This window comes from Rhea americana, unplaced genomic scaffold, assembly GCF_003343005.1.
Source record: "Rhea americana isolate MKP2758 unplaced genomic scaffold, rheAme1 scaffold_168, whole genome shotgun sequence".
NCBI lineage: Eukaryota > Metazoa > Chordata > Aves > Rheiformes > Rheidae > Rhea > Rhea americana.
Window position 1 is genome coordinate 276,474 of NW_028185794.1, and position 26,779 is coordinate 303,252.

Below are 26,779 nucleotides of genomic sequence, written 5' to 3' on the forward strand. Positions count from 1 at the left end.
AAAAGAGAAAATCATTTGAAAACTGCTTCTTTGCTCTCTTCCCTCATGTCTTTAACTTGCAAATCTAGGAATGCTTTGCATGCATTAATGAATTCAAATATGAAGCCCTCCTGTGAAGCTGATGATTACTAATCTTCTTGTATTATAGCAGGGAAAATGGAGACGAGATTAAGGCTGGGACTTTCAAAGAGGCGTTCAAACCCAACACTAATAAACGGGCTTGAGGTACACAATTTATTGCAGCTCATTTGCAAATCGCAGCCCCAAGGAATTGCCTGCAGCTGTTTGTGCCCAGCGCTCTGACATCCGGACTGCTAAACTTTTGTCTTTTAACAACAAGGCCTCATTTARCCATCGTTGGGTCTTTGAAATTGTAGTTGAAGAAGGCTTTTTGACTGTCGCAGGGTAACAGTTGTACTAGCCAATCTCCTTTCCTGTCAGATCGGGTTCCTTTGTGCAATATAGAATTCATAGTAGATGCTCTTTGATTTGTGCCCATAAAAAAGGTAAAGAAACCTTGTGCCTTCATGTCTTTTCTGACTTTCAGTTGTTAAAGTGTAAGAGTTAGAGAGGTTAGAAGGTTAGAGGTTAAAGTTAGAAAGTCTTGTTCCCATTATTGACTCTGCAGTGAAGTCAGTTCACTTTTCCATGTTGCTTTTTTCTTTCTTCCTTTCTTTTTTTCTCCTTGCTGTGGTGTAATACCAGGAAGAGTGGAATAATGGTTAGTAATGTATTCTTTGTTCATAAAACACTCTCTGGCTTTCCACAAGGGGAGAAATGTGAAGTGTTTGAATTACCCTAAATAGCTAGTGATGCTGTGGGACAGCTGTCATTCCCATGCTACTGCATGAAACAGCTCCTGCGGACATCAGCTGGATCGGGTGCAAAGCAGATGAGACCTTGTGTTTTGAAGGTTCTGCTTGGTGTCCAACCCAAAAAAAGACCTCTAAAGGCCTCAGGCTTGCATGTGTTGAAACTTCACCTGTTATTAATTACCGTGCACAGTTAAACCTCTAAATTATCCTTTTGTGTGGGTGCACTGTTGTTGTTCCTGGGGGAGTTTCTTGAGGTTTCATTGGTATGTTGCTGTTTTACTTGCTTTTGCTTTCCCACAGCTCTTCATTTCTGTATTATCTTCTTTATGTTCAAATTTCTTTGTTAAAATAACTTTCTGAGGGACTTTGGATTTTGGCCTGTTGAATGACTAAGAAGCCTGAAGACATATGCCTTATAAGGCTGGTTTCTGGCTTAATACTTGCTTTTAGTTGTAAAAGAGCAAAGTTTTAAACTGTGAAAATGTGCATAGCAATAGTAGCTGTGGAATTGTACGAAGTAGGGTAGGAGAAACTGAGAGGTGGACTTTTCTCTTTCTTTGAGCATAGATCAAGCAGCTTTGGAGCCCTTGAGAAAACAGCAAACATTTCATTTGGAGCTTACCAGAGCAACATCTTTACTTAGAGTTTAGGCTCTTGAAATAACGATAATTAACATTTCTCTTCATTACATCTTCCCTTTTTAACCAGAGTTCTCAGAGCTCATCCAAAATGTTAAACAGACAGCACCAAGGAGCTGCTGTTGTCATGCAGGAAACATAAATAAGATCTTTGTGTTTCTGTGGGAAAATCTTTTGTCAGGCAAAGTGTTATAGCCAGTTTCATGGGGAAACGGGAAGATATATAGGAGTGATGAACATATTGTTGGGGGGAGGCGTGGATTATTTATTTAAATAATAGATGTATAATACACTTCAATTTATAAACATATATAAATTATATTTAAATGTCACAGAAGCACAGAATTACAGAATGGGTGAGGTTGGAAGGGACCTCTGGAGATCATCTAGTCCAACACCTCTGCTCAGGCCGGGTCACCTAGAGTGCATTGCACAGGATTGCATCCAGGCATTCAAAACCAGGCAGGTTTTGAATATTTCCAGAGGAGGAGACTCCACAACCTGTGTGAACAACCTGTTCCAGTGTTCTGTCACCCACACAGTAAAGAAGTTTTTCTTCATATTCAAGTTGAACTTCCTGTGTTTCAGTTTGTGCCCATTGCCTCTTGTCCAGTGGGCACCACTGAAAAGAGACTGGCCCCATCCTCTTGAYACCCTCTCTTAAGATATTTGTATACATTGGCAAGATTCCCCCTCAGTCTTCTCTTCTGCAGGCTGAAGAGTCCCAGTTCTCGCAGCCTTTCCTCATAAGAGAGATGCTCCAGTCCCCTAATCGTCTCTGTAGCCTTATGCCAAGCTTTCTTCAGTAGTTCCGTGTATCTTTTGTGCTCTCTTGTCATGTTTGATTCTATTATTATTACTATCCAGGGTGTTCATGGAGTCCCCCAAAACCCTGAGGAACTCTCAAACTTTCGACAGAAGTCTGAGAAAGCGTCAAGGAACCAGGTTCACACTTCACCAAAGGAGCTCTCAGTCGCCAATGGGACTTCCCACTCCTCTCTGCCAAGGAAGGACATGAGGGTGGAACGCAATCCCGAATCGAAGTCCAGACTGAGAAGAACTGGTTGGACTTGTAAGGAATGTTCACAGTGGATCCCTGATCGGGAAACCTATGTGTCCCACATGAAGAGAAGTCATGGAAGGGTAAGGACACAAAGAATCCGATAATTGTTAATATTTTGGAAAAAAAGAAAAACTTTTTTCAAAATCTGTTTGTCAGCTCAGTGAGGAGTGAGAGGAGGACCAGAATGAAATAATGAGATAGCATCTTGTAAGCCCATTTTCTGTCCTTGGCAGAATATCCAACAACCTGCGTACCTCATCCTTTTTTTTTTCTTTTCTTCTCCCACTGCATCTATTGTCAGGCTTCGTTGTCTGCTCATTCGGGTAAGGGGATGGAAAGTTGTGTCTTCCCCAGCTGATTATTTAATAGTCAGCAGCATTAGAATTTCTTCTGGGTGTTCTTAAGTTGTGTTCACAGTTTCCTTCAGCAGATACTCTTCCCCTAGTGTGACAATGTTAGTGATGGTACAAACCTACCATGTGAGCCAGTGCAGTATAGCATGGACTGTATTCTGAGTAAAATGTAACTGGAAGTAAGGTTATAGTTACGATAAAAAATAGTCTAAAAACACTGAACGCAAAGTTAAGGAAGGAAATGCAATTCCTCTAAACAGAGTATTTTTTGCTAAATATCACAGAACATCTAACTGGGGAAGATTAGTTTAACAGACACATGCAGTGTGCAGAGCTATCATTATAGGAAGTGTAAATCTCAGTTTTGTTGGTTTTATACGGCTCAAGCCTTGTGTTTCTTTGACCTAGTTCTGTCAAGTTAATCCTTACTCACTGGCAGAACATTGGCCAAGATGTCGTGTGCAGCCAGATTTCTTCGTACTTTGGCATCAGGACTTCTCATTTGATGCACTGAGTCACTCTTATTTTGAGTCCCATGAGCAGAAGCTGTGGAAGTCTGGATCATCATCTTTGATTCCTTGTAGCTTGAATTGGGGAGTGTAGGATTGCACACTTAATAAGTATCAAGAGGAAAGGATTGTGGCATGGTGAGAGTGCTGGATTTTCCCATCTAACTTCTACAGATGAAGGAAACTTGCCAAATAGTTAAGTTTAATACATACATTCATTCATTAAAAAAATCCAAGAAGACGTGAATGGAATGCATGCGGATTATACCAAGAAGCTTAATTTCAGATAGATGTTACAGGGCAGTAACATCAGGAGACATAGAAATAAATGGTTAACAGGTAGGACTCTTTAATATCCTACTTTTTTGTTATGGTGAAATACAAGGAAAGAGAAGAGTAAGTGGACTTGTACTTCATGCTGGGGCCCTGCCTTGTTTGGGGGGAGAGAAAGGACCTTCCACCTGCTCTTAGCAAAGCAGAGATGACATCTAATACTATCTGCTCCTTTTTCCTCTGTTTGGTTTCTGCCAAAAAGACTGGCAGGAACTCAAGGAGCAGAAAGTTTCTCAGAAGATTCTGCAAAAGCTAGGTCTGGAGATAGTTTTGTGGCTGCTGAATTAATTTCATAGGGTCCTATAGTGAAGTGAACCCACTTCACTATAGGCAGGAGTAACTAATGCAATTCCTATTAAAAAAAAAAAAAGAGGCGTGTGCTTTAACTTGTCCTGAGTTCTAGAAAACCAGTGCTGAGATTAGCAAACTGTTGGGCTGTATATATGTGAGAGCCCAAAATCTTGATGATCTCTATCAGTGGAAGAGAGATTTTTTTGCAACTGAGAGGAACAGCATGGGTATGTTAGAATCCAATCAATGTCTTCTGTCTCCCTGTTGTTAAAAGATATTTCTGTTCTTCTGCTAGTCTATGAAGAGATATCCCTGTCGACAGTGTGAACGCTCATTTAATGCTTCTAACAGTCTGCGTAGACACATCCGCAATAATCATGACACAGCAAAGAAAGTTTACACTTGCTGGTAAGTACTGAATGCCACTCTTCAAATTTGYTTTCAACAGCAAGCTGAATTTTCAAGTTTGGAAGCCCTTTGTAATAGATCGCATCTGCTTCTGTCTGCTCCAGGCTATAAATTACTGAAGGAGAGTGAGACGAAGAATATGTTAAACATGAGAGAATTGGTGGCTAAAATAAATCCTTGGTTTTGGCTGTAAAATGCTCTTTGGAAACTTAGGGTAAGGTCCGATTTGGGATCTGCAGGTGCAAAATGAGAATTACGTTGCACACTGTCATGAAATGGCCAATAAAATACTGGGTCAATCTTACTTTTTTCATAGTGTGTGTAGTCGTGCATCATTTTTGTGCCTTACACATGAAAAAAAATGATGCAAAAATGGTGCAAAAGATACACAAAACACTAAAGAATTGGGACACTAGATCTTGCCACCAGTCTCTACACAGGCACAGCTGACTGCACGAGCTGCAGGACAGTGGAGAATTAAGCCTGTTGGATTTCCTTGGGAAGGTGCACCCCAAAGTTGGAAAATGGATTTGGAGACTTCCAGTGAGCTATGTAAATCAGCAGTGAGTGAAAGTCATTGCTGATGAGCATCTTTTAGTTGTGAATGTAGTCTCATTTCAGGAAAAAGCCCAACAGTTACAAAACTGCCTCCACAACTATTGTGTTTTTGTCTATTGTAATAGCATAAGTCATACCCCAAGCAATTACGCTGACCTGACTACTGTCTCATTCTGAGAGCTTCTTCTGAAAAACAATTAAAGCACGTTTCTACTTGGAGGGAAATTTTCTGAGACATAGGTTGTGGGATTWGTTGTTTAACTATAATTTCGGTCCAAGGCAAGTGTTTCTAAAAGTGAGCTATCACTTCACTTAAAATTACTAAAAGCCTATTTTGAACAGTACCTGCCTTATATACTTTATTCACTGGACAGCATAGTGAGCCACAATAGCATTTAGTAAATGGAGGAAGAACTGGCAACACYAATAAGGCCTGGTAGGAGTAAGTGTCCTATGCATTTTTGATACAAGACTTCTAAATTTTCCATTTCTTTTTACTAAGTTGTGACTTGACACCTCTGGAGAAGATGAAACTTTTGTTTATAAGTATGTTTTGTTCTATGTAAAGTTTGTGGGCAGTGGTTTATGGATTTACRTGCACCTGGTTTGTATAAATCTGTTCTCTCTGGCTCACTTGTTTTCAAAGTGGAATGTATGGGTATGAACCTAATGCCTCGCTGGGAAGAAGGATTTGTATGGAAATGCATAAAAACCTGAGATTTGCCAGCCTACCATATGCATTAGCTTGTACAGACCCAAGAGTTCAGTTTTTCAGAACAACAGGCAGTTGTGCATGCAAAGCTTCACCCAAGCACCCGAAGTCTGTATTTAGAGTAGAGAAGACCTAGCTACACATTCAGGTGAACTGTGGTTGTGTTTAATTCTCAAACTTGTAATTACCCCTTCTCAAAATGCACTGATGAGTCTTAATTGGATGGTGGTTGTGTTGTCTTTCATCATAGCAGTGATAGACTTACTGAGGTCAAGGCACCCTTCAGATTAAACCTCTTCCTTGAAATATTTGTCTCAGTACCTCCGACAGCTTCTCTTAGGGTCTGAGGTCTACTGTTTGGTCTTCCCTTTGTCAGCTGGTTGACTTTGATGTGTCTCAATATTCAGTCTCTGTGGTCATGCTCCTCCCTACTTACATCCCCCATCTTTGGTTGCCCTCAGGGTCACCTCCAACCATCTTTCTACCTGCATGCATTAGAACCAAGAAAAGTTTCTATACCGGTAGATGGGGATGGGTCTTTGTCCATCTGGTCTTTTCCTAAATCCTGTTTTCAATCACAGTCCCTGTGTTTCTGAACTGGTTCAATCCCTTTTAGTTTGCCCAGAATGCTGTTCCAAAAATCACCTTTTTTACTGCCACTCAAACATTCTCTCATCTCTTTGAATTCCTCCTCTTGCTACTTCCCCTGCTCTTTAAGGCATTGTATCTCTTTCCTTGGGTTCTGGTATCTGTTTTCCTTCCTCCCACCAGGCCTTGAATCAGTCTTGCTATTCACTGTTGTTCCCTTCAGAGYTTTTAGTGCCTTGACTTCATGTCATCCTCTCTATTCCTGGATTTCCATGTGAAGTATGGAAGTCTGAGTAAATTTCTCATTGATCTAATAGCTGAATATTTCTTGCAACACCAGCGTGCTGTCTTGTAGGCCACCTCCCCCTTGCTTTAACATTTCAAGCTGTGATATTTTTTCCCCTTTTCCCCCCTRCTGCGCTTAGGTCTCTGCCTTATGTTAACTTTGTAGGGAGAAATTATTGATGGAGGACTGTCTGAACACTCTTCTGCCGAGCTTGCCACTGGAATAATTAAGGTTAGGAAAACGTCTCTCCCTGCTCACATGGGAAGGATTCCATATTAGAGAAAACTGCAAAATAATCTGGTGTTTTTTTTTCATAATTTATTTGGTTATTGTTATCGGAACTCACTGTTATTTTCCAAGTCTTAAGTACAAACTGTCTAGAACACTTGATTTTAGAAATGTTTATTTTTGATAAATACTACTTAATAGACTCTCTTACTGACTCTGTGAGGGAGAAAAAATCCATCATTATTAAATATTGATTTATCATCCAAGTGGTTTCAGTTTAAAAACAGAAATACTGCGTGAGCATGTCTGCATTTTCACATCATTACTGACTATTATTTAATTTCCATCTAGTCAAGAAGCTAGAAGATCAGTAGGGAACTTCTCTCCTTTTWWAAAAAAATATTTATTGCCCAGATATTCTTCATCCTCTATCTGTTGCTTTTCATCCCTTGCTGCCTACATTTCAATTGCAATTTATGTACTTCACAGAAATCTGGCATTGCTTTCCTCATTTCTCAGGTTGATGCTTAGCTGACAGACCTTCTGCACATCATGCTGGCAKTCAGCAGAAGAGTTTGAAGTCAATCTTGGATTTCCCAACTCCTAATACTTGCCTGTGCTACAGGGATTTTTTTTTTTTAATGTGGCTGCAAGATCTGACCCTTATTTCCAGTAAACCCCAGTCATCACGGAGGGAAGATTGGCAGATGGCACTGCCCCTTCACATCTCCTTTTGAAATTTCAGCCATGGTCTTGGGCAGCTGTTGAATCCTCCCCAAGTCTTAACATGTATGCATATGAGTTATGTATTTGCAAGTTTTTCTGACTACATTATCGTCAAAGCTGCAAGTTTAGCAGTGTTATAAGAACTTTGCGTATGATAATAAATGTGGTCTGTGGAGGGGAAACTACATTAGTACTTGGGACAGCTGGGTGCTGAACCTGGGTCTGCTGGAAGCCTCCTCCGTGTCACACAATCTTGAGGTCTCTCTGTGTACTGGCTTCTCATCTGAGAGTAACTTTTCTCCCTTGCTTTTTCCATCTTGACTATTTATCTTGTGCTTGTGTAGCATGTATCACAGTGGGCCTGATCTCTGCTAGTCCCTGTATTTATTTGCTCGTGTACCATAAATAGGTGCCCTACTTTCATTCTCACTTGTGCTTACAGTGGTAAACTCTAAACTGTTGTTGATTTTTGCTAGGGGTAATATTTTATTATTAGAACAACAATTTGCTGCATATTTTGGTAATCTTAATAGTACATTACTCACCAGCTTCTGTCTGCAATGACATCTATTGGTTTGACACTTAACAAAGAGCTGTTTGTATGGAAATGAATAGTTGGGCCTCTCCTCTAATATTTTTCCTCCTTTTGTATTTCCAAGGTACTGCACAGATGAAAACCAGACATTTCCTCAGCCATTCATGCTGGAGAATCACATCAGCCTCATGCACGGCATCAAAAACCCAGACTTATCCCAGATGGCCAAAGCAAAAGTTCCAGAGAGAGACACAGCAGAAGTAACTGATATATTTTCATTGAAAAATAAATATTCCTGGCGAGTAGCTGTTCACTTAGGGTGTCGTGTTGAGCTGCAGCCTTGCAGCAGTAAAGCCCTCTCATCCATACAGCAGATTTCTTTCCTCTTCTCTAAACTCCACCCAGTTTATTTCTTTCTGACAGTGTTGTGATCAAAAGTGAAAGTGCAGCTGAGCTGTGGCAGCACCAGGGCAATGTATCTTGCCTTTTTCAAGATATTCTTGAACATATGACCCTGTGTTTTATTGGCCTTTTGTCAGTCTACTCTGTAACCAGATCTAATTTAGGTTTGTAATGACTCTCATTTTCCTATGTGATTGTATTCTGTTTCCTTGAGGTACAGTAGTCTGACACATTTTTTCCTCTTCTCCGCCTTGTTTTCTCTGTTACTTATGTAAAGATTGGTTTTCTGTTTTAAAATCTTATTAGATCTGCTACATATAAGAACTGTGTTTCTCTGAAGTAGAACTGGGTATATTTATTCAGCAAATGTTAGTGTTCAGCTAATTTTTTTTGGATTGGTTTGGGGGGAGAGAGGTTGGCTGACTGAATTTCTTTGCTCCATCTACTTTAAAAACAGAAGCAGGTTTTCCTTATCTTTGCTAGTTATCATACATCTGTACTAGAGTACTGAGAGATATCAACCATACTCCCCAGCATATTTATGCCATATATTTGGATAGCGCTTACAGGCATAGTGACATGGAAACATCTGGGGCAACTCAAGAGTTCCCTTCCAGGAGCTGTTAGCAGCTTCCACCCAGCAGAGTTGATGTATTCAGGGCACATCTGGCTAAAMTGTGGACAGATAGTAGCTTCATGTGTCTCTAACTGGGTCTAACACAGCCCTAACTAACAGTGCCTTAAACAAAGACATAGATAACAAAATCACATGAAATGGCTTATGCAAGTGAGCAATCCTCAGGGGAGGAGAAGCATGCTGCAGGGTTATAATTAATGGAGACACCACGAGGAAACAGCCCGGGAGTGGAGGGAAAAATGTCCACAGTTAAATCTGAGAAATATTGCCTGGACTAATTACCATTCCTGTGTCCCTCAGCTGTGACCATTCTGTGGGCTTCTCCTTCTGTTTATCATGTTTCGTTTTTCTAACTCTTTTTGCCTCCCTCATCAAGTTCAAAATCTCCTTCTCCATCATGTTTCTGTCCAGCCAGTCCCTCCCAAGTCTGCCAACTCATGTGGCAGGATAGCAGTTGAGATCCTGCATATTGGGGTGAAGATGCAAGTTCTTGGAATAGAGCTTGCACTAAGCCCTGACRTGTTTAGGTACTTGCAGGAAAGACAGGAGCCCTTAGATATGGCTTCATTTTAGTTTGTAACAAAATACCTATGTGTGTTTCCCCTCAAATGCCTTTAGATACATGCATGGAATTTAGCAAGCTAAGGTGCTTACTCTTACATGCGCTASAACAAAAAAAGTAACTTTTAAATCTTATTTTTAAGGCAAAATCTCCAAAGAGGATGTCAACAGATGAGCTGGGTCAGGCAGAGACCACTGCAGGTTCAGACATGCCGCCAGCCAAAAAACTGAAAGCACACTGGAAATGTGCTAAATGTGGATTTGCAACAGACATCAGTACTGAATTTCAGGAACACATACCTCAGCACAAGACGGACAGCTCCACGTATCAGTGCTTGTTCTGTGGCTTGTGTTACACATCTCAGATCTCTCTGAACAGACACCTCTTCATTGTTCATAAAGTAAAAGATGAAGAGGAGGAGGAGGAGGAGGAGGATGACGAGGAGGAGGATGATGACGAAGAGGAGGAGCAAGAGGAGGGAGAAGAGGAGAGAGAGAAGTTACAAGCAGAGATGAATGAGAATGGACTTGAGGGGTATAATGGTGAGATGAACACTACGGTGGAAGAAGAAAATCTGAAATGCAAAGAGTACAAAACTGACTCAGCTCTTTGTGAACATAGTCAGATGTGYGGTGTGGAGGGTCCTAGTAGCACCTCTCAGAACAATCATTCAAAGTCTCTTAAGACTTAAAAAAAACCTTTTGGTTGTTTGGGGTTTTTTGTTTGGGGGGRTTTTTACTCAAAATACTGGGTGGGGATGGGGCAAATCTTTTAAATATTCTGTTGATTTCTTGGGGTGGACATTGCTTTCCGTTAACTTCTATTTGTAAGGGACATTTAAAAAAGAAAAAACCCCGCCATTGCATCCTAAGCACTAAATCTCTGCCAGATCAGAGAGGTGAAAAGGGAAAGCAGGGCGAGAATTCTCGCTGGAATTTGTCCATCTCTTGAGGATCAAGGAGCACTTTCTGCAACTGCAGTTTCCTTCAGATGAGCTCTCTTCCTTCGAGTGTGCACTGCCTCAGCCTCTGCCTGGAGCCCCAGCCTTGCCTTCCCTATCTTGCTTTCTTTCTCCTAATATTTATGACTTATTTTTCTCTTCCCATCCTGTCTTTGTTTTACACGTTTTAATTCATAATGCTCTCTCAGTGAAACACGTTTGTCAGGACTGTGCTGGCTGATATGAGATCTTCTACATTACACAGGACAGGTGCAAGCTGTAAGCTGTACTGAAGCTTCAGATAGTTTTTTTATTGCCCTTATAAAATCTTATTCGACAAGGTAATTTAATGAAATGCCATGGATTTGAATCCTCCTCAAAGAGAATTTCATAGCTACCGTCCTCTTGTGTGAGCAGAGCTCAAAATYGCATGTCACAGATTGACAAGGGCCTGGTCCACCTTGTAGTCACCTGTCAATGTAGTTGCACTGCTGGAAGGTGGGTGTAGCCAGCTGTAGTCTGGACCTTGTATTTGGTGTCTTATCCGTGCTCGAAGCTTGGGCAGAGCRATGTGGCCGGTGAGTAAACACTTGTACCTCTCTGTGTTAGGGAGGAGCACTGGAGATTGGATGTCACAGTTCAGAAAACAGGAAAACTCCCCTCCCTGTCTCGGGGTCAGCTAGAATGAAATAGTCCCCGAACAGTTCACTACGTCAGCTAGGAACTCTGTGAGACAGATGCCCCTCATCTGCTTTTTTTAAGCTCCTTGCTTAAGAAGTAGATAGTAGGATTCCAGCAAAGCAAAATCAACCTAGTCTAGCTAAGCTAGTCTCCTACAGCAGTCAGCAGCAGTGCCTTTCGGTAGCTGAGGAAGTTCCCTACGTAGTATCAGGCAGGGAGGAGAGCGGTTCCCRGAAAGGGGATTGGAGAATTGAGAAAGCGCCATACTGTAATGCTTCAAATACTCGAGCTCCTTTGATAGCTCTTCTCCCATCTTGACTCAGTTTTTACTTTGGAGACGTTTATTTCCATTTAGTCATATTGACTCTTGTGTCCGTGCTATTTCCTCACTTGTACCCCTCAACAAACACATGCTTTTGTGTAATATAATTACCTTCTATACTGTTTTTTTTATGTTGAGCCAGAATCCTGCTCGTTATTGTTTACTATGACAATGTTTAAATAATTTAAGAACTATTTATCTTATTGCATTTGAATTGCTCACTTTCTTGTCTCAATGTGTTTTGATACAAACAGTTTGGACTCTTTGTATTTTTTGATACTGTGTACATTAGCCTAGGGAATGTTTTACAAGGTAGCCTATGTAGAGTAACAATAGCAGGGGGCACTCCCAAGCCATCACATATCTATTTAATCTGCAGTGGCATTTGTGCCTTGCTATAATGTTTACTTCAAAGTATTTCAAATAAAAGCATCCAACAACGCCTGACTGGGCTTGGTTCTTCCTGGGTGATGTGGGTAAGCTAGTGCAGGAAATGGACCTACTGCCAGCCACCATTTTCCAAGTATATCCTACTGCAGCAAGAAAAATGATACTTTTTTAAGGACTGCTCATTAGTATTAAGAGTCCTGTGTGATCTTGATCATTGCCACAAGCCAGGGAACATGCCTGATAATTCAGCAGCTTCAGTAAGGCTGTGTGCAGCAGCTTTCTGCTTTCCTCCACAGATGGACAGCAGCCTTTCTGCTTGTGGCAAAACCTCACTTGAAGGTTGTGAAGGATAATTTTCTCCTCTGCTATTTAGACTGTTTAGGACTGAGGGTAGCATGAAGGTGAGGGAGCTGCTGAGGAGGGCAATATACCCCTCCTGGGACTCGAGGCCCCTCRCCATAGGAAAAATGGTGTAGGCAGCTCTTTCACATTATGGATGCTGTAAAATGTGTCTGAAGAAAGCAAAGCCACCTCTGTAAAGCAAAGGACCAGTGTAAGTCCTGCTTGGCTTCTGTAGTCCTCTGGTTCAGGCAAGGAGGATGCCATTTAACCACTTGRCTCGTACTGGTCTTGAAATAAGAACCTGCAGTTACGGCTACAGTAGATGAATGTTTGTGTTGAGTCTGGTTTGCTTTGCTTTTTACTCCTTGTAATAAGGAGATCCCCTGCTTGTCTGTGTTGCTCCTTTGCTGGATCTCTCCTGGATCCATTCCTAAATGAAGGAATTGCAGGTTTGGGAGCAGCAGGAGGATTAGACTTTTCCACRGGTAGTATGTACAGACTGTGCATAGCCAGCTGTGTCTGAGCTGGTGTGATGATGTTCTGGAAGTCTGTGCTGTGGCTCTTTACACCCAGCACAACATAGATCATCCAGCTGTGAGAGCACATAGGCACCAAGCTCCTCTTTTTCTGTGAGGTGCAKGAGAAAAAACAGTTTTTAATTTGAAAACAGTAATGTATTTCAAGCCTGAAGAAGGAGCCCTGTGAGCCTCAAGGAGGTCTGAGCCATTGTGGCAGTGTCCAAAGCTATGCCTGAAGCAGAGGAAGGTTGCAGGAACTGCATTTGCAACTGCAAGAATCTCAGGGGCCTCCTAGTGTGCTGGTGGCCAGGGGTATGTGGATATGTCCCCTGTCACCTTCCCTTCCCCTAGAACAGAGGACATCACCCTGCCTTCAAGAATGGCATGGTGCAGAGCAGCAAAACCTCATCTTCATCCAGCCCCAGACCCAACGGGCACAGCCTTACTTTTTTTTTTTTCTTTTTTTTTTCTTTTTTTTCTCTTTTTTTCTTTCTTTTTTTTCTGCAGGATACAAGAGCAAAATGGTGCTGCTTGCTTACTTGCTCAAGGGCAGGCACGGGATTTGGGAATGGGAGCCACATGCTAAGAAGCTAGCAGGGCCCTCTCCTGCAGACATGATCGGAGCACCCAAAACCTCTTGCCACCRGAAGGTTAACAGCACAGAGGCTGGAGGCAGACTGCTGGTGGCTGCAGTCATCTGCAGCCAGGGCTCTGCTGGAGCGTGTAAGGGGCTCGAGCCATGCCATGCCATGCCAGGCTGTTCCACGATCTATCCAGGCAGCAGCCTGTGGTGAACAAGGTGCACAGCACCCCTTTTCTTTCCTGGTGTGCAACCCAAAAGGCCTTGTCTGTGCCTGCAAGCGTGGTCCTTAAGATGCYAGGGCTGAGGTTAGCTACAAGGCCTCCTACCAACCATATTAGCAGGTGGCCAAACCTATCAATTTGGTGGCCAGGCATGACCTTTCAAGGTTACACAACCTAGGCAGCTACAGGTCTTTTTGAGTCTCAGGTCTGGCTGACCTGAAGGCATGGTCCACCATCATTCTGGTGAGGCCAGGAGCCTCACGGAAATGGATGTAAGTTGAATGTAAAGACAACATAATCCTATGCAGATGGGGAAAAAGGTGCTGGCCTGACTCTGTCAGTGAAGGAAGGAATTTTTGTCATGATACCATGTGGTTGGTGTAGCTGATGATACCATCTATGATTTCCCCTTCTCTGAGTTAAGCAGCTTGCATGACRACTGGCAAGCCTTGCAGGTGATGTCCTGAGCAGAGGGACAGCCTATGTGGATATGAATCCAGTTGGCAGTTCCCACAAGATTGGGATGTCCACAATGAGCAAATACCCACGTGGCTTTAAATATTTTTTGACATGGGYGACTCGTGAATGTGCAGCCTATGCAGGGACCCCAGAGATGACCACTGTGGCTGTGCCCACAGAGGACTTACCTCTCCGGAGTTGGTTCCCCCTGTCCCAGCCTGGTTACTCACATGTTGGTGTTTGCGCAAGGCTGTGGTGACGAGCTTCCTCTGTGCTGGGTGCTCCCTACACTCGGCCATCCTGCTGTGAGGCTGYGCCGGCACTCAGTGGCAGCCTTCTGAACGTGCTCCTCTTCAGTCCGAGGACGCAGCGCAGCATCTGCTGCCAAGGGAATGCACCTTCTCTCAGCCCCCAGATCTCTGAGTGATGCAGGGGAGACTGCCGCAAGCGACAGGCAGCAGAATGGATGATGCTGTCTCATGCTTAACAGCCTGTATCAGCCAGTACCCCCTTACAGGGGCTCTGTGTTGAAACGGTCTCATCTGAACAGTCTGAAGAACAGTCTGAACAGTGTAACAGTAGGAGAGGGTACTGGCCCTAAAAGCAGCTGGTGTGCACATGTGTGTATGTGTGTGACCTACAGATTTTAAGCGGAACACTGAAAGGTGAAAATCTGATTTAAATAGAGCCTGGCTATTGCATTCATCATTGGCGGGATCAYGAAATGGAAAGTGCAAGCCATAGGTTCAAGACACAAGCTGTAGGGAACCCCAGTAAGGACACCCCTTACCCAGGCAGGAGGAATTCCCACATACCTTTAGAGCTCGTGGACAGCTGAGACGTCTGTGAACTCTCAGAGGGCTCACAGGTGAAGCACATTCAGTACAGACGACAGCCCAGCAAACCGTAATTTTTGCTCAAGATGATGACAACCAGCACACTCAGATCCCACCCGTAAATGTCTCTCTTTAACAGTGCAATTTCCCCTTTTGCTTTGGCCAACTGCAGTTTCTGTATTCAATCAGCTGCCGTCCGTGCCAGGGGGCATGAGGACCACTAATCACGAAGATGGATTTGTCCTCAAGTCTGTGGTATTTTGCCCTGTGTTTTGTAGGAAGACTGTGGGCTCTGACCTTGTTCCAGGTAAAACCTGTCTGATTTCCTCACAGCACCAGGGCTTAAGGGGCTTGAAGGTAGACATGGAAGCCCTCCAGCCATGGACAGCATCAACCAAGGGCCTGTAGCAATCCCAAAGGAGAAGGAATGTTTAATTTTCTGGTGTTRCCTGCTTCATTTTGGGAAGCACGTCCTCGCTACCCTGCTGTAGCTGCCCCCAGTTCCTAAGACGGCTGCAAGATCCYTTGGCTCCTTCTGTATTTTTGGATGGTCACCCATCCCCAGAGCGGTGGGGGTGGGCAGCAGGTGAGAACCTGCTGGTGGATGATGTCGGTCACCCTCGCTYCTAAATGCCCTAGGTGCAGCACTGTCTTGTTAACCCCAAGGTGACGTGGGCTCCCTCGGTGCCCAGGCTACCTGCTCCGGTGGCTGGGGCCAATGAGGCTGGGTGCCTTGTGCACCCGCAGGTGCTGCCTTCACGATGCTCCTGCCCGAAGAGCCACTCTGTGGGACTCCTCTCGCCTCCCCGTCGTCTCCCCATGTCCCTGCTGATGCCACCTCCATCCCTGCTCCTGTCACCTGTCCTGTCACCCATCGTGCCACCTCCCTGTCACTGTGCCTGCCGTTCTGCCTGTCACCTCCCATCACTGCTCCTGCCAGTCCTCCTGTCATCTCCTTGTCACTGTCCTGTCACCTGTCCTGTCACCACTTCTGTCACCTACCCATTACTGCTCCTTTCCCCTGTCACCTACCTCTCACTTCCTGCTACCTCCTGTCACCAATTCTGCCACCTGTCCTGTCACCTCTCCTGCCAGCACTCCTGCCATCTCCCCGCCACCAGTCCTACACCTGTGGCCTCCACATCACCTCCCTGTCACCACTGYTGTCACCCCATGCCACCCCCCCGTCACTGCTCCTGCCACTCCCCTGTTACCTGTCCTATCACCTCCCCTGACACCTTCGTGTCACCTCTCCTGTCATCTCCCCGGCACCTCTTCCGTTCCCGTTCCTGTCACCTCCATGTCCTCTCCCGCGCACCACGTCACCGCTCCTGTCCCCGGTCACCCCGCCGCGTCACCGCCCCGCCCCGCGGAGATCGCCCCGCCCCCACGGAGACCGCCCCGCCCCCCTGCCCCGCCCCCGCGGCCGGGCGGGACCGGAAGCGGCGGGCGCGCGGGCGGAAGCGGAAGTGGAAGTGGCGGTCCCGGGCCGCCCGCCGGCGCCGCCGCCGCCGCGATGCTCTCGCTGGACTTCCTAGACGATGTGCGGCGCATGAACAAGCGGCAGGTGCGGCCGGCGGCGGCGGGCGCGGGCGCGGGCGCGGGGCTGGGGCTGGGGCTGGGGCTGAGGCTGCAGGCGGCCCGGCGAGGCCGTGAGGACTGCGAGGCGGCGGTGGCGGCGGGGCACGGGGAGGCACCTCCCGCGGCTCCCCTCACACGGCGCCGCCCTTCTTGCAGCTCTACTACCAGGTGCTGAACTTCGGCATGATCGTCTCGTCCGCCCTCATGATCTGGAAGGGGCTCATGGTAGTGACGGGCAGCGAGAGCCCCATCGTGGTGGTGCTGAGGTAAAAACCCTGCTGAGCGCCAGCGCGCCGGGCCGGGGCCTCCYTGGGCATGCAAACCTCTGCTGAGGCAGGTCAGAAAAATAACCTAGAAGAGTTTAAAAGGGGCCCCGAGGGCGCATTGAGCGATACCATACCAAGGTAAGGGGGTCTGACCTCCTGGGCCACGTGAATCAGAGAATGCTGAGGTAACCCAACTATCAAAAATACACCATGTGCCAAAACACTGAATAAGGGCTATGAAACACTAACCCGGAGGTGACAGCGTTCAAGGCTGTTCAGTCCCAGCGGAAAGTGGTTTCTAGAGAGATTGGGCAGCAAGGGATTACTGACGCTGGTTCTTATTTCTGTCTTGTGCTTTACATCCACAGCTGACAGGTTCTGACAGGCAAGAGCCTCTCTTTGTGAGCTAGTATAACACAGAAAAAAAAGTGAAGGAGGAGAAAGTAGGTAGGAAAAACATGTAGCCTTACCTAAAAGTTGCATCGTGCTCAACTGCTTTTAGTTGGCTAACTCACATGTGATAGAAGGGGAAAGAGAAGAATGGGAAAGACTTGAAAGAAATACGGCTCAGCCCAGACACCTCTGATTTTTAACAAGTGTCAGAGAAGAATGTGTGACAGCATGGGCGAAAGCAGTCGTAAAAAAAGAAGGCCTTGAAATGGAGGGCCTGGCACAAGGGATTAATCCATTGCTCGGGGGCGATCATCACTGTATGAAAGCAAAGTTTGTGGTAAAACTGGTCTTCCCAAAATGGTGAATAGCTCTTCACCGTAATAGAACTTTGGGTAGCAGACCATTGAGATGCACCAGTATCTCCTGTCATGATTATTTGCTGCTGAATAGTTGGAGTATGTGTTGAGTCTTGATTAGTGAAACAAGAAGTTGAAAACCTTGAGACTGCAGGAAGTAAACTCTTAGTTGAGAGGAGATTTTTGTAAATGGGAATGGGCTTGCTGAAAGCTCTGCTGAGCATTAGTATATGTGATACTGCATCTTTAAAATGTGTTACTTGCATCTAAGTGTTCTTTCATAGTTTCTTGGGTTTTTCCCTGGCCTTCTAGTGAGGTGTAGGAATGCACCTATGAATGATGGCTTTGTGTTCCCATAGCTCTCCCCTTCTACACACATGACTGAAAATATAGGATATCACTTCACACTAGAACATGATTTCAGATGTTGTATGTTGCTTTCCCGTTAATGGAATGCAGGAGGCACCAGAATTGTTGCTCACATCTTCCTATTTATTACAACAAATTTCTATTATTGAAGTTCTTGAGCAGCCATGAGATGCTGGCGCTATCTGACTATGTGGATGTTTCACAGATCCTGTTCTATAGATGCATTATCCTTTAGTGTGTTTGCATGGCAGTGTTAGTTACTGCATGCCATTAAAAAAACGCACACGGAAAACAAAAGCAAGTGGTATCCTCTTCCCTCCTGATGGATCTGTGAAGCACAGGTGAGAAATGTTTCATGCAGCTTTTTCCAGCAAGTAAGACAGAGGCGGTTAGGTCACATCCCTTCTTTGGTGATGTGATCTTATACTCTGAATAGGARCTTCTGCACAGTCTTTAAGATAAAGCAGGAATATATGCAGTACTTAAAGGTCATCATTTCCTTTTGTACTGTATAATTTGTTTGAAATTAAGAAGGTTAAGTGTTTTGTAACAATTGCCATTTACAAGACAATAAAAAAATAATTTGAATAGCAGTGCCTGGAATGAGATAGTTAAGCAAAGCAATGAATCATGATAACAAATTTTTAGCACACCCGTCTGTCTGTTCCAGATGGGAATGTGAGAGTCATATGCTTTGAGTGCTTTGTTCCCAAAGATCATCTATCTACCTGTAACAAAGCTTTCAAACACTTTGAAGGAAGAGGACTGCAGTATTACCAGTGTAACACTATCAATCGAGAGCTCAGGAGTAGAGAAGATATCACTTATCATCTGCCCTTTCGTTATTAAGAGCAGTAGAAGCTTTTCCCTATTTGGTAAACTGTAAATGCATTTTTCTTTTACCAGCAAACCTGAACTTGTGCTAGCATAGTGGATGAAAATCTGAGTGTAATAGAGGTGAGATACGGGCCCAATCTCCAAATCCATCTAGTTGTCTTAGGACCTCTGTATTACGGTTATTTTGAGATTTTCCTCCAAAGACCGTCAACTTTAAAACCTGATTCTAAGTGTTTAAATATTGTTCAATTGCTGCTCTTTTTTTTCAGTGGCAGCATGGAGCCTGCATTTCACAGAGGAGATCTCCTGTTTTTAACCAACCGAATTGAAGATCCAATCAGAGTGGGAGAAATCGTGGTCTTTAGGATAGAAGGAAGGGAAATTCCTATAGTTCATCGGGTCCTGAAAATCCATGAGAAGTATGTCTAGAAAATGGGGGCTGTATTGCGTATGTTAAATTGTGGCTTTGCTCATCTTGGTGTGAATGAGTAAGTGGAACTTCAGTAACAAATACCCAGCTGCTGTAGGAAGCAATTTAGAATTTCAGCCCAATGAAATCTTTCTCTTTGGCTTTGTTATAAAGACTGTCTAGCAGGATTAAGAAGCTGGGGAATCAGTCCCAGTTTCCTGATCTCCCCATATAACTTAACGTTGTCTGTGCCCTCATTTCCATCCCAAACTGCTAAGTAATGTTGCTGTGATGTCTCCCCTAGACGAGGCTACATTTGGGTGTGTGAAGTGACTCTTGTCTGTAGCGCTAGAACCTTACAGGAAGAAAGATATTTTGTATACATCATGCATTATTTTAAAGCTGCTTTTTCATGGTTCTGGTTCCCATTGTCATACATAGGCAGGGTGTTCCTGTGTGAAGTTTCCTTCTCTGTAGGAAGATTTGTGTTACTCTATTCAGAGTCCGTAGACGTGCTGCACTGTATGTGTACTGTTCATTCTCAAAATGTTTCCCGGGTATGTTTCTGAAACTTGGTCTGCAGGAATGAAATGTGATTATTCTGGGATGATTGCTGCACAGGGTTTACTTTTCCAGATGAGACTTTCTCTGCGAGCCTTTCTATTTTGCTGGTCCAGGAAGATGCAACAGTGACTGCACAAGAACAGTTTGTGTGGGTATAGGCCAACCCTGTGAGGAATTTGAATGAAAAGTAAATCTTGAACTGAATCCCTATTTCCTGAAGTCACCTCTGAGGACAACAGTTGGATGAGGTCTCAGCATCTGTTCCTGCTGAGTGCTGCCTTATGAATGAACTGGAGCTATACCAGAACTGAGAGATCAGTTCCTACATTCAGTGAATCACTTGAGTCACATGTAAAAGTGGCATTTGAGGATTGCTGTAGCCAAATTGGGTTGGTAGGATAGAGAGGATCCCTTCCCCAAGCGTTGATAGCAGCCACAGCTTTTGGGACATCTAGACCATTTGCCTGGCCCAACTTCAAGGTCAGCCAGCTTCAGGCAGCTTAAATCCTGGATGCGAGCAAGCTGCCTTGCGTTAGACAACCAGATTCTTTGCTGTTCAGATTATTCTATACTAAATTTTTAACAACCACTTAGTTTGCAAAGTGAAGATATTTCTGTCTGATACTTAATTTAAAAATAAGGTCAGCATATGTGGTGACTGATATCAGATGGTGCATGTGCATTTTTTGAGATATCTTGGGAGCTCATTAGGTAAAATACTACTTTCTCCCTTATTACATGCTGATGGCTCAGGTGCGCCCCTGTTCTGCTGCTTGGAGCGATTACTGAAGTGGGAAGAAAAGTCAAGGTCTTTCCCTTTGCCCTCAGCCCATGCAGGGGAAGGAGAGAAACAGAAATGTGTGCTCTGTGCTACAGTTCATTTCCAGATAGTCCTCACCCTTCTTTTTTTTTTTTTTTTCTGGCTCTACCTCAACACTAGCTCTTAAGAAAAATTAGGTCCTTTCTGCAAAGCGTAGCAGGAAAATAGTATCAGTCCTAGATTCTGTGAAGTTGATCCACTCCCCAGTATTTCAGATTTCATTACAAAAAAAATCTTTGTTAGTAAAGGTACAACTGAAAAATGAGTACTGTGAACTAAAGTTGAGTGCTGAAGGCAGGATTGTGAGTTATCAGTCACTCCTTTCACTAGGTAAGGAATATTTATCTGATGACAATTTGGAATTGGAGAGTATTCTCTGAATGGCTAGTTGTGCTTTGCAATTTCTTTCTGTATTTGTGGACTGAAATGAAAACTAACTGTGAAAAGTCTCTGTGAAAGCTGATGGGAGTGTCAAAATGAAGGAAAGCTGAGTACTCTGTTCTACTTGATTATATGGTAACTGACTCCAATTTGCATTCAGCTCTGTTTCACAGAGAAAATGTTTTCTACCTACTGGCCTTTTCTTATTTGTTCAGAGCCAAATAAGGTTCATTTTTTGTCACTAAACATGGAGTCTGCAGTCAAAATGTAGTTAGTGGTTTTAATGCAGGAAAGCCAGACTGGATTTCATTTGCTTTTCAGACAGCAGAGCTACTTGGCTGTGGGCTTCTCATGCTGATATGCAATAGAGCACTGAAATCGGCTCAATAAGATTTCACACACCAGTCTTCAGAGTTGAAACTACATTATCTGCACTTTTGGGTGTCTCCATCTTTTTCCAAACTGTATCTCTAAGCTCCGAGAGCATTTGCTGTTCCAAAACTGTGAGCCAAAGGTGCTTTGAAGAGATGTGTGTTTGTTTGTTTGTTTGTTTTCAAGCTTCTCATGTCAAGGAGCACACACTGGTATTCAGGCATGATGAAAATAGCACAAGCTCTGAAGATCTTTTGCATGTCTTCCTGTGTTGTACTTGATCTGTCATTTCTGTGAGTAAGCCAACAAAACCAAGCAGCAAGAACACTCCTGCTCAGCATGTGCCTTCAGATGCCATGGGGAGATGACAGTGGCCAGCTGATCCCCAAGTAGTTATGCAAACTGCAGCTTAGAAACAAGCATTGCTGGGAGTCCAGCAAGCTGAATAGAAATGTCTGGGGAAGGCTAAATAACATGATGTATAAAGCTAAGAGCGTAACAGCTGTTGTGCCCAGATCAAAGCAAAGGTCTGTCTGCTCCAGGATCCTATTTCTGAGTAGCTAACAGCCATCTAAGAACAAATTAAATACTAGAGAGAATGTGCAGTGATAATTTCCTCATCTCCTGCAAATTACAATTTTGAGCAAGAAGTGGTAGTTCCATATAGCCCCTACCCAAAAGCTGTGGGTATTTCCCATCAATATCCTCAAATAACCCTCAAAAGATTTTTTTTTTTAAACACAGGATACATGGTCACTTTTTGAACTGGTGGCATTTTTTTTGCATCCAAAAGATCCCCCTGCAGAAAGGCATGGCTATGGTATGCACCATGTTAGTTGTGCACAGCACCTTCTCTTGCTTGTTTTAACCTGTTACCCCTTAGCTTTGTTTGATGCTCCCTAGGTCTTGTATCAGAAGAGGCAGTGAAAAACTCTTGTTGCTGTCTGTATCATTTATGATTTTATAGGCTACTGTCTTATCTCCCATCAATTCTGTCTTTTCCAGGCTGAAGCATCCAAAGTCTTTTTTTGTGGAAGTGGTTCCAGGTTTTTGAATGCCCTTGCTATCTGTTTTAAACCTTTTCCAGTTCTTTTCTCCATTTCAAAAAAGGATGTGGGGAGTGCACAAAGTTTTCAAGATGTAGGCACGTCATGAGTTCATACACTATCGTAATGGGATCCTCTGTTTAGTTTTGTTCCCCTTTCCTAATTATTTCTAAGATTCAGACCACTGCTGAATAGAACTGTCTGTTTTAACCCAGGAATCTCATGGCAGCGTAGAGCACAGCCCAACATTTGTATATAAAGCAAAAGAAGCATCAACAGAAGAGAAATCAAATGCAAAGAGACATGATAGCTGCACCTTTACTAGATACGGTTTATCATGTTGCAGGAACGTGCAACGTGTTCCAGCTCTGCAGGAAAGCTRCTCTGTGTTGAGCTTGGCTGGGGCCAGAATTCATTCTTTTGTTTGTGTTTTTTTTTTCCAAACAGTTGGCTTTCTGCTGTATTTAACAGAGTGAGTTTCCCTATTTCATTCTCCTTGAACATCTAGGACATGATTGCTTCTGATATCTTTGTGTTAGTTTCTATGTGCTTGTTCTAGAACAACTGTTAAGTCTTTTTTCCTCCCCTAACTGGCTTTCGTATCTTTGCTAGGCAAAATGGTGACATCAAATTTTTGACAAAGGGAGACAATAATGCTGTTGATGACAGAGGGCTGTACAAACAAGGGCAGCACTGGCTGGAGAAAAAGGATGTAGTAGGAAGAGCAAGAGGGTAAGTGAAGTTGAGAACGATGCAGCTCATTACAGTGCCTTCCCCCAATGCCTTCTGTTAATCCCTCTCTTCTGTTGAGCTCTCCCTGCTGGGTTTTATGTGACCTGGGCAAAAGCATTTCAAAAGGTAATGTGGAGAGTCGAAAGTAATTCAGTTCTGAGCTTGGCTTAAGTCCTTACTTATCAAGCTGTGAGCTGCATTCTGAGATTTTGATGCTGAATGGACACCAATGCAAAGGCAGTGCACACTCAGGCATTAAGATGTGATCAGAATTTTCATCAAAACTCTTCTGCAAATCACAGTCTTTCCAGGCAAGCGAGATCTGAATTTCTAATGTCGAATCCCTTGTGTGCACAATCAGGTGCTGAAATGCTATATGTTCTCATCAGAAGTAACAGAGAACTTAAGAGCCTGCTTGCTAAATAAGTCTTTCCTCCCCCTCACAGGAGGAAACTACCGCTCATTTTTAATCTCCACAGCTTGCTTTTTTCTTTTCTTTTTCTCTTTTTTTTGAGTTGTCCTTTCTCCTGAGGACTTTCTTCAATTAGATGAAAGAGCTACACTATCTGCAATGCTGAAAAAACCCGTTCTTCCTGATAATTGCACTAAAAAGCTATAAAAAGCTCACCCTTAAGTTTTTTCAATAACCCAAATCATGGATAGGCACATCACTTTAAACATCAAGAGCATATGGATTAAAATAATTGAAAGTAGATGGTCTGACTCTGTGGGGCTGTTTATATTTTGATCTTAGCTAGAGTGGTTGCTGGGAACCCTACAAACTAAAACTGTTTCTGTGCAGAATCCCTCTATCCCAAGGCAGCTCCACTGTGGTTCTTTTATCTTGAATCATATTTTTGCAAACCTGACACTGATTACCCCTTTCCTCCTGCTCGTGCCACACCAATGTTTTATTTTCAATGTTTGCTCCTAGAAACTTGCTGGCACCTGGATGTGGGTTTACCGTGCTAAAAGGAACTGGGGAAAGTAGGATGAGCAGTCAGTGACAAGCTGCAGGTGGTGACTCTCTAAGCTGACTGAATTCCTTTGCAGCGCACCATATGTAACAAGGAATAATTTGAATGACTGTACCTTGTTTGATCCAAAAGAACAGCTTAGGAGAAAGTCCCTTCTCGCCTTTCAGATCTCTGCTCCATTTACAGTGGCCTTAAAGAAAAGCCAGCCTGTTTGAAGATACAAGCAAGGGAGCATTGGGTGAAACGGGTAATGTTTTTCTAGCACTACCTAATTAGGTCTGATTACTTCAAGATGCCATTGAGCCCTTGAGTGCCAAGAATCTTAAGAAAGATTGATGCTGACATAGGAAAGAATAGCTAGTTATACCAGTAGAGAGGTAAAGGACTCAAAACTAGGCAAGGGAGGAAAGCAGCCTGCTTCAGAGCCCCTGCCAAGAAAGGCATAGGTCAAAACATGCCCTGGGGATAGGATATTCACTCAGTGCCACCCCCCCACRTCCCCCTCCAGCTCACATGTCTTCCCTGCTTGGTGCTTGGGAGGGAGAAGTCCTAACCCTGTTGACCRGAGTGCTTGACTTAGACAAAGCACACTTAAATGGCACTTCCTTTGTGCAGTGTCAGGACAGTGCTTGTCCATATTCACCCTTGAATAGTTTATTTTAATAAAACTTTTTTCCTTATAGATTTGTCCCCTATATTGGAATAGTGACTATCTTAATGAATGACTATCCAAAATTTAAGGTAAGAGCTGGTTCATTCCCCTCTTCCTTCTCCCTCCTCAGCTGAAATTACTTTGTGAGAACTTCCCATACTTACAGCCAGAACTGTTTGCTCTGTACATTTGCTGCTGTTACTGCATCTTTAGATGTGAATGCACRCTCTTGACTCTCCTACTTTCTCTTACAGTACGCAGTCCTCTTTTTACTGGGTTTATTTGTGCTGGTCCATCGAGAGTAGCCCGTTGCACTGAAGTTCATAGTGAAGATGCCATGTTTTTGTAGATGAACCTTTTAAGTAGATGACGGTCTGATGTGTGGGGAGGAAGAAGAAAACATACATTTCAAAGCTTCTTTCCAGTTTGGGTTTGTTTTGTTTTGGTTTTTTTTTTACTGCGTAAGGACGAATGTTATCACAGTATTTCCAATGGTTTGTCACATTTTAGCATTTTTGTACATCAGTGAGTTTTTATATTAAAAGTTTAAGCCAAATTGTTCGGTGTTTGTACTTTGAAGCTGAGCTTCCTCTCAGTGCCTACAGGACTGTGTCCTCCAAGTCCTGCCTCCACTGGGCAAGCATGACCTCTCCCTGTGCTGTCTCAACTGTCAAAAGATTATCTAAGCAGGTGGTACTTTTTCCAATTCAGAACTGGAATAAAGATTTTTGCATCTGGCCAAGTGTGAGCCCTGCCACATTTTTCCTTATTCCCCTGCTGAATRCAGCTTCTTAATGCCCAGCTTCCCTGGGGCGTACATGGACTTTGCCTTGCAGACTGATTTTTCAGAGCCTAATGAATTAACTTGTCTCCTCTTTACTGAACAATAGTAGCTGCTGCTTTTGCTGCTTTTGGGACAATAAGCAGTCCTTAGCTGTAGATCAGTTCAATATCTGTGTTTCTGTAAATCACGTTAAATTARTGTGCTTAAGGACCCCAAGGTGTTTTGGGAAGAAGATGAAAAGAGATTATCTCTTGCATTGCTGAAAGAAACGATGTCGAGAAATGCAGTGACTGCCGTAAGCATTCAGTGTGGCACAAGGTAACAGAATAATTGGGATGGGAAATACCCACAGCTCTGGGGCAGGGGCTATTAGAGAAGTAGGATGCAAAAGACAAATTTTCTTTGTTTTGGAAATGGGGGTTTGTGTTCCTGATGATCTCCACAGCTGGCCATGTCTTACACCTCACTAGAAAGCTGCACTGCCCCAAGATTTGAAAGGAGAAACCTCTTCCCACCAGCTGCAACAGTGTTTTTTGTTTGTTTGTTTGTTTGTTTGTTTTTTCCTGGGGTTCTTAGTCTGGAAAGAGATCTGCTTGTGTAGATGTGGTGTCAGAGGAGAGCCTGAGGTAGAGGTACGGGGCAGAGGCTCTGAAGTTAACTGCTTTTCTATTAATTTGTGCTACTTGCATTGAGTGAGTCACCTTTATGGCTTACCTCTATGGTGTCTGTACTGACTTATGACATTTTGCTTCCCGTTCACAAGGGCATATCTTCACAGGAGAAGTCCCTGGGGCCTTAGTGCCATTGCTGCTTCCTGCTAAGACTGCCTGACTCTTCTTGTGCAGCTTGCTTACCGTTGTCTTGCTAGGAAGGCTTGCTCCTGGCAGCAGGAGCCCATCTCCTCCACATCTGTCTTTTCTTTCCCTGGATTAACAATCAAGTCCTCTTGATCTTGCAGTACTACAGACAGTGCAACGCTGCCAATAGTTACTTGAGGTGCGTTTCACTGCATCTTTGTTCATTCTTTGTGATTTTTCCAAGACTGCACATCAAAAAGGACCGTTAAAGTGGTCTAAAATGGACTTCTGCCATACACTCAGGCAGTGTAAAAGCAGTCGGGAATGGCAAGGACAAAGCCCAGTGGGGTGTTAATGGTGTATTTACATAGTTTCTTCCGTATGCATATTGTGTTTTGCTTCGGGCTCGCCCTGTGCTATTAGTTGTGTCCACAGGGACCACTGCTTGCTCAGCTGACAGCTCTGCTATTTTATTTAATGCTCAATAGCTGTGTTGACCCGTGGCAT

The 26,779-nt window shown here is 43.7% G+C and overlaps 2 protein-coding genes across 3 annotated transcripts in view; both read left to right on the forward strand.

The window, feature by feature from the left end:
* The window catches only part of ZNF592 (zinc finger protein 592), a 38,289-nt gene extending 26,262 nt beyond the window's left edge, over positions 1-12,027 (forward strand). The window contains exons 6-9 of the mRNA XM_085300691.1: positions 2,321-2,596; positions 4,298-4,410; positions 8,168-8,303; positions 9,787-12,027. Coding sequence (XP_085156817.1) covers positions 2,321-2,596; positions 4,298-4,410; positions 8,168-8,303; positions 9,787-10,335 — 1,074 coding nt within the window. The 3' untranslated portion in view covers positions 10,336-12,027. The remainder of the gene's footprint in view (positions 1-2,320; positions 2,597-4,297; positions 4,411-8,167; positions 8,304-9,786) is intronic.
* Positions 12,028-16,372: 4,345 nt separating this feature from the next.
* On the forward strand, positions 16,373-25,247 carry SEC11A (SEC11 homolog A, signal peptidase complex subunit). Of its 2 annotated transcripts, none has more exons than XR_014895298.1 (6): positions 16,373-16,503; positions 16,674-16,783; positions 19,008-19,157; positions 22,943-23,062; positions 23,997-24,286; positions 24,723-24,780. XR_014895298.1 is itself a non-coding variant. In XM_085300692.1 (6 exons), the coding sequence occupies exons 1-6, from the start codon at positions 16,453-16,455 to the stop codon at positions 24,994-24,996; spliced, it is 540 nt and encodes a 179-aa protein (XP_085156818.1). In that variant the 5' UTR covers positions 16,373-16,452; the 3' UTR covers positions 24,997-25,247. The 2 variants fall into 2 exon arrangements, 1 of the variants encoding a protein (XP_085156818.1); XM_085300692.1 differs by lacking the exon at positions 23,997-24,286 and adding an exon at positions 24,946-25,247.
* Positions 25,248-26,779: the final 1,532 nt, after the last annotated feature.